General features: G+C 35.1%; 1 protein-coding gene and 1 non-coding gene across 2 annotated transcripts; one reads left to right on the top strand and one right to left on the bottom strand.

Moving 5' to 3' along the window:
- Positions 1-1,268: 1,268 nt before the first annotated feature.
- On the bottom strand, positions 1,269-5,794 carry LOC145086980 (protein argonaute 4A-like). Its single transcript, XM_079024864.1, has 20 exons — positions 5,616-5,794; positions 5,309-5,514; positions 5,018-5,224; positions 4,780-4,916; positions 4,581-4,678; positions 4,405-4,502; positions 4,153-4,324; positions 3,947-4,063; positions 3,751-3,858; positions 3,582-3,644; positions 3,386-3,499; positions 3,116-3,281; positions 2,907-3,019; positions 2,682-2,819; positions 2,462-2,592; positions 2,134-2,375; positions 1,979-2,052; positions 1,803-1,897; positions 1,685-1,716; positions 1,269-1,579 (listed from the first exon to the last, which is right to left on the bottom strand). Exons 1-20 carry the CDS (start codon positions 5,718-5,720, stop codon positions 1,410-1,412), a joined length of 2,586 nt encoding a protein of 861 aa, XP_078880990.1. The 5' UTR covers positions 5,721-5,794; the 3' UTR covers positions 1,269-1,409.
- Positions 5,795-7,513: 1,719 nt separating this feature from the next.
- Positions 7,514-7,616, top strand: LOC145091062 (U6 spliceosomal RNA). The gene has a single exon (XR_013701951.1). It is a non-coding gene; the product is annotated as a U6 spliceosomal RNA (small nuclear RNA).

Genomic DNA, 7,616 nt, shown 5'->3' with positions numbered 1-7,616 from the left:
CAATAAATTCTCCGGACGGAAATCAAAAACATTGAGCTTCGGTGGAAGGATGACTCTTGCAAAGTCAGTCTTGGGGAGTCTACCTACTTACTATTTATCAATTTTTGCAGCCCCGTTAGGAGTGATCGATAACTTGGAGAAAATAAGAAGGAACTTTTAATGGGGAGGACCTAACAATACTCCAAAAATACGTTGGGTGGCTTGGGAGAAAGTAATTGCTCCAAAAGAGGTGGGTGGCTTAGGACTTGGCTCCATTAAAGCACTAAACTTGGCGTTACTCTCAAAATGGAGATGGAAATTCTACCATGAAAGGAGTGCACTTTGGGCGAAAATCATACAAGGCTTACACAATCTGGATGCGGGGCTCACAACTCATATGTCATCTAGATATTTAACTGGTGTTTGGAAAAATATAGATAAATGTAAAATTACACTTAATAAAATGAATATTGCAGATTCTGATGTTATCCGAAGAAATCAAGCTGAAACTGAATGGGAATCGGACGATCAGTTCTGCGTGGCAGCTTTAAGGGTAAGGATTGATCGAGCAGTTCACTTGATTCCAGATGGTGTATTTCAATGGTGTAAGTGGATTCCAATCAAAGTAATTTGTTTTATTTGGAGAGCAAGAATGGACCGCGTCCCAACTACGGTTGCCCTTGATCAAAGAGGGATACAAGTTCTGTCTACACAATGTTGTGCGTGTGTCTCAGGAATGGAATCAGCGGATCATTTGCTCCTTAAATGTCCCTTTGCTGCTGATATATGGAATCGGATATGGAAGTGGTGTGGTATCAATCCAATGATATTTCCTAGTATAAAAGAGTTGCTTAAATTATATTGCAATGACTTGGAAATGCCCAAAACGCAGAGCAACTTTACTCTTAATCATATATGGGACACTATGGGGTATGTGGCAAGCAAGGAACCATAGACTATTTAATTCAAAATTCATCTCCCCAGAAATGGTGTTTGAAGGTGTTAGGTCAATGGTCTATGTTTGGATCAAACACAAGTATGGGAAAGGAAACTTTGTATGGGGAGAATGGCTTATATCTCCTTTTTATTTTATGTAATTGATGATGTTTTGTATCTTTGGCTCCCTCTAGCTTCTTGTTAGGGGGTTGTCTTTTAATAAAATTGTCGGTTCCAAAAAAAATGTAGTAGTATGATGCAATCATTATTTACATATGTTTATGAATAATGTAGATTGTTATTAATTATATTAATAGAAGGAAAAATACTCCACCCAAAAAGATTATAATCGATATATAGCAGAAGCACAAACATCCTTAGTGTTAATATGTTTTTAAAATCTCAGTAAATCAACAAACATAAATATCCAGATAACATACTTTTAAGAATTCATGTTTTAATTATCAAAAATCAATCATAACTACCATTGTTGTTCAGCAGAAGAACATGGAACTAGAAACCTTATCATGAAGCTTTGGCAACTGGGTGAAAGTAGAACCACCACCACCACCACTATGACTAGATGTGGTGTCCGACATGTCATCAAACTTAACAAACTGCGCCACCTGTCCTGCCGCCAAATGAGCATAGCAGATCGGAGCAACTGCATATATAAACATTTTCACATCATTAGATTCTACTTTAAAAACATGTAACAAAATCAATGTATAATTAATTAATTATCACATCTTGTATACATTATTCTTACCTACAGATATAGCAGTTGTACTCCTTTGGTACCTACAAAACCCAAAATCCCCAAATCAATCCCTATTTGACTAATTTTGACCTAATATTTTAGAAAAATTAAGTTTTCATCGACTTACACATAGGATAACGAATGAACAAGCTCTTGCAACTCATCAGCAGAAAACCCGATCTCATCAAGAAGCACATGGTAATGCGTAGGTCGTGTAGTACCCTAAAAAAACCCAAATACAATCAATTCAAAATCATTTCTTTAATCACAATCATATCTTACAAATCCTTTCACAATACTCACAATCGGTCCATTTTGTGCACATAAATAGAAGTCGTTGCTCTTAGGATGACAGACTTTATTATCAACAACTGTTCCTGAAACACAAGAACACAAAAAAGATTCAATTTTTGTTCGTTTTTGTTCATCCAAATCAAAACAATTTCAAAATCGGAAACCTGGAGGAACGTTAGCTTCTGAATTGGCTTGGAAGAACTTTGTGTGATGAGCCTTTTGTGCCACGATCAACAAAAACTTCGGATCCCATTGTTCATCCAAGAACTTACACGCTTCAATGATTTGATTGAGTTCGATGTTGAGCACTTGATTAAACTGCGATTCGCTTACACCATCTCTGAATATAATTATGTTCTTCGGTTTCAATTTTGGAGTGCTTAAATAGAAGTCATCCAACAGCTCCCTGAAATCATATAAACATCCATCAATACTTTTTAGCATTCGAGATTCAAATCCGTAAATGTTTATGAAATATGAATTAATTTTAACCTTATCATTCCTTCATCTTTATCATGTGAAATAGGCTTAAACAAACCATCGATCATCTCAACTCTTGCAGATTGTGCACGAACAGATGCTCTGTATCGCGAAATTTGTGGCCATTTCCTTGAGCTTACAACCTAAATGTACATATTAAAAATATATTATTAATTATTATTGTATTAGATTAAAGAATGTGAAGAAAATAAAAATATGTGACAAAATATACAGCAGCAATTGAGGGAACATCCGCACGTCCAGGTGAACCATGGGAGACATCCATCCCAAAGATTATAGTGGGAGTCCGTGACACCAATGGTATAGCATTTGAAAACTCAATTGACAACAAAGAGTTTATTCCACCCATCTGAAATAAAAAAATAATAAATTAAATTAATATGACTCGAGTTCAAGAAATATAAAAAAAAAATTGTGTTTGGATTGAAAATAAGACCTTTGCATTGATCTTGAGAAGCATGTTTGTGACATACTGGTCGTTGATCTTAGTCGGGGCGATGCACTGTGTGACAATCCCATGGTCCACGAGACATTTTCGTTTCCATGGACCTGTGAATAATACATTGACATCAGTATCAGTCTCAGTTCCAGTATAATAATATCAAACTGGGTAAACATTAAAAGATGAAGAGAAAGGGTAAAAACCGTAGATGTCGGAATTTTTTCGTTCAGGGAGGATGCATAGAATGAACGAAGGTGGGCCCGGGAGTTTTTGTCTTATGGCTTCAAACATTTTATCAACACGAATGAGGGCAGGGCTACGTTTAAACTGAGGGTTCTCTTCGATCACACCAAATGGTGGATCGAGTTCCTGTATACATTACACAAAAAAATATATATTAATTTTCAATTTTTGTAAGTTTTTATGATGTTATATTACAAATAGATGTGGATTAATTATGTGAGAGAACTCACGATTCCCTTTGCTTGAGAACACATGCGGAGATTGTTCTTGAGGGCATTCATGTCACATCGTGCAGAAAAGTTGACTACAACCCAACAGCTTATCCTTGAAGGCTCAACAAGTGTCTGAATTAAGACCGGTATATGTAAATGTTAGATTTAATGAAAAAATGAAAATATGGTCAAAATGGAGAGGGTTGAGTTTGACCTTGTTGTTGAAGTTCCACCGACCCCCACGTGGCACCATGTCTCCTCCTCTCCCGAATTTCAACTAAGAAAAAGTACACACAAATCACACAGCTATTGGAAAAATGTTTAACTACATTATTAATAATATAAATTTGAAAAAAAAAATGTTTAATTAATTGTAATTTTACCTTTGGAGGTTCCAAAACTCGACCCTCGACTTGTGTGAAAGTGGTAGTGATTGTAATCCCAGTGGCATTAATAAGAGGATCAGCACCATAGTTACTTTGATTCAGTGCCTGAAAAGGAAAATTCAAAATGTTTTTTTATTACCATTTAATTAATATTTTCTATTTTCGTAATTGATATTAAGATATAGAAGCTTACACCAGTCAATGCTTGCATTCGATCACGAGGCTTTTGTCGTGACTTCTCAACAAGTGAAGCTCTTTGTAAATTAGACAAAGCCTTGGTGTATCGTTGAAGGGAAATCAAATCACACAACTATTAAAAAAAAACAAAAAGGATTTAGATTGGATTTTGGTGATTAATATCTGTTAACAAAATCTGAAAAGGTTTATATATTTAATTACCTCGAGTGGGATATAAACTGGTCGCTTAGGTTTTCCAACATCAAGACATGGGCAATCAGCAGAGTATTCAAGGTGTATTTGTCGATACTCAGCATAGTATTGAAACACTGTTATGTCAATGGCTTCATTTGGGCTATACCCATCTCTTTGATTCTTTTGTTTCAATGAAAACCTACAAAGTTAATTATTTAGATTTCAAACGTATGAAAATGTTGATTGAATGACATGAAATAATTGAACAAATTCACTAACCTCTGTTCTCTACATGTTTTCTCACTCAATCCAATGATCTTATACTCCAGATTCGAGGGTAAGGTCTTGATGCGAAGGTTCTTCAGCATTCTTTTTGCCTAATCACCAAAAAAGAATCAAACTCAACGTTTGTAATTTTGAATCGATAAGTTTAAAACAGAACAAAATTGTTATACCTTGATCCAATCGATCTCCCTTAAGCTGCGAACGTTTTGGTTTTCAAATAGGAAATCCATAACTTTGCCTGGCTTCACTATCATTGTTGTCGATACATCTGTAATAGAATCAAATCAATGTTGATTGATAATCAGTCATAGCATTATAATTTTTAAAATTAGACGGAAAAAAAAGATGAAATCGTTAGTGTTTTTTTACCCATGTTCAAACTCAGCCCAGATTGGGTGGCGCGAAAACTTGAATGGAACCCCCTGCAACCCACAACACCACCTCCAATGCTTATGAAGTTTCTGGAATCATTTTGAAAGTAGCATTGTCTAACCAGAAGACAACCTCTGTGTAAAATCCCAAATAAACCATGATTAATGTAATTGAATGTAAATATATGAATAACCAACTAGAAATTCTTGTTTCATATGTATAATGTCAGACTTACTGTTTCGCAGCGTGTTGGCGAAGAAGAACATCTAGAACCCTAACCGCTTCATGAAATTGTTCTGAATCGTGACCTTGAAGCGCATTAACAATGGCTTGAATTGGGATTTTTGTTGCGTAGCTTAAAGTGACCTTGTATTGTTTCGATTGAGGCACACGTCTGGACCTCTTCGTTTCTCCTTCACTTGGGCTTCCACCTCGGATAGTTCTATACAAACGATTCCACGAGTTTGTTAATTGTTAGCAACAAGATTCTTAAAAAGAAAGTCAAAAGTCAAACATTGTTTATCACCTATTTGATGCGGCATTTTCCAGAACAACATTGAACTCGAGCTTAGTTGCAGGTAAACCACCAACGGTGAAAAGAGTCTTTTCACCATCGTACGCAAAACCTTTACCACCCATTTCAGATTCGTAGGTTTTATGAACCATATCTAGTATTTTTCTTCCGATCCCTTTTGCCTCGACGGGATTTCCATCTTCATAAAATAAACCAACCTGAAGAACAGATATTTGTGATTCATAAGTAACCTCATATCATGTTACGAACTATGGCAGAATATAAATAGTAAAAAAAGAGTTGAAATCATGATATATACACTGTATTGATAGAAGTGGTCATTAGTCCTGCTTAATTTGACATTGAAATGGTTGGTCAACAGAGAGATCCTTTGACCTTTAGTGCCCAATTCACGCCTGACCATTGGACGCCGGTTTGACTCATTGACTTTTGCTGGAACAAAATTTGATGGAATAGGCGGAGGTGGTGGCAATTCCTTCATTTTTTCGTAATTCTGTATGTCATGAGAACAATATAAAACACGTAGGCAACTTTAGTTCTAATCGTTAAACTTACAAAAAGAACACTAAAAATTGTTGTCATAAACAATATTTAGACAATTTTATGGATATAACAATAAAACCACATTGTTGCTTAATCTATTCGCATATCAATATATCTTAGTTTGCAAAAAGGAACTTGCTAAAATTATGTAGCTCCCTTTTTTGATTTATCATCCTACTTTTAACTCGTGAATGTGATATATATTATCCTTTTACAAAAAGTTATACTCTAACATTGTATGAACAATGACCAAAAATATTAACAAAAATAAGTAGGAACAGGTGGAAGACTTAGTTCGTTGCAGAGAAGAATACCCAGACTAGAAAGTAAAACGTCAAATCTAGCATAAATACAAACATATTGAGCAAGATGAAAGATATATACAGTCAACTTACACTATTTAAGAAAAAAACCCATTATTCAACAAACAAAATCATACATCGTTAAATCAGTAACAAAACATTCAACTATTTCTCAGTGTAAATCGTGAAAAACAAACATCGATCGAAGATATACGTACATAGAGACTCGGAATGAATCAGATGAGAAATATTTCAGTAAAACCACGTTATCCAGTCAACCGGAAAACAAAAACGAACACAAACAACATACATTTCGTTAATCTATATAAGCTAGCTAGGTGTACGATCATATTACTCTTTTTTGATACCCAAATCCAGAAACACAAGTTAAAGCATGTATATATAAACCATGGATCGATACATGTATATATGATATTCTGCATATACATATGAAAACAAAGAGAAAAACCAGGGATGATATACCTAGCTTAACAAGTCGCCGGAGGTATAATGAAGAAGAAGATGAAGAGAGAAATGATGTAAAATGGAGTTATGAGAAACGAAGGGTTTTTTGCAGCGATTTATAAAGAGAAAAAGCTTCGATGAGAGAGAGATAATCTGTTTGTGCTGCAGCTGCTGCTGCCTGCTGGGAAATAATCGTGCACAAGCTTGTCTCCGCCACGTGTATTCTTTTCATTGATTCGAAATGTGACTTTACCCGTTTTACCCTCGGACAAGTGCTACTTATGGGGTAACAAGGATGGGTAGTTTTGTCCTTTCGGTATTGTAATGGCTTAATGGGTGTGCGTATATGGCCACGTTCATTTCTTGTACGTAACGGAATTCAGGAAAAAGAATTCTATTTAGTTTGTTTTATTATCCACACAAAATCGTGTCAAATACAAATGAAGTTAAAATTGTACTAAAAACTAGTATAGCATTAAGAAAAATGAAGAAGAGTTTTTCTAATACATTTGTTAGGAATAATGACTTAAGAGGGTAATAAGGTTTTCAGTTTGTCCGTATTAGATCACTAAGGTTTTTTTTGTGCGTATTAGACTAATATGATTGTTATTACCGTTTAGAAATAGTCCTTTTACCGGTTTTAACGGGTAAAAAGGATTATTTCTAAACGGTAATAACAACAATATTTGTCTAATACGCACAAAAAAAAATCTTAGTGACCTGATACGGACAAACTAGAAACATTATTACCCTCCTAAGTCATTAACCCTAATTTTAAAGACATTGAGAATATATGACCATCAACAGTAAACTATTTCGTTTATAACTCGCGTCGTCCCATATAACCTGCTACTCCTCTATATGGCGAAGCTCTTCATCTATAGTCGTCCCTTTGGGGACATCCGATAAAATTGGAACGATACAGAGAAGATTAGCATGACCCATGCGCAAGGATGACACACACAAATCAAGAAATGGTCCAAAAAAAA

This window comes from Lactuca serriola, chromosome 2 (genome assembly GCF_051521515.1).
Source record: "Lactuca serriola cultivar US96UC23 chromosome 2, Lser_US96UC23_V15, whole genome shotgun sequence".
In the NCBI taxonomy this organism is placed as follows: domain Eukaryota; kingdom Viridiplantae; phylum Streptophyta; class Magnoliopsida; order Asterales; family Asteraceae; genus Lactuca; species Lactuca serriola.
The sequence above is the reverse complement of the archived record's forward strand: the minus strand, read 5'-3'. Positions and strand labels throughout refer to the sequence as shown.

What these genes read in the sequence shown, in the direction of transcription:
- LOC145086980 (XM_079024864.1), bottom strand. Translation starts at nt 5,720, where the DNA reads ATGGTCAGGCGTGAATTGGGCACTAAAGGTCAAAGGATCTCTCTGTTG. An exon ending in GAATGCAAGCATTGACTGGT is followed by an intron (nt 3,859 to 3,946) that starts GTAAGCTTCTAT and finishes TTTCCTTTTCAG; the next exon opens with GCACTGAATCAAAGTAACTA. An exon ending in GGTGGAACTTCAACAACAAG is followed by an intron (nt 3,500 to 3,581) that starts GTCAAACTCAAC and finishes GTCTTAATTCAG; the next exon opens with ACACTTGTTGAGCCTTCAAG.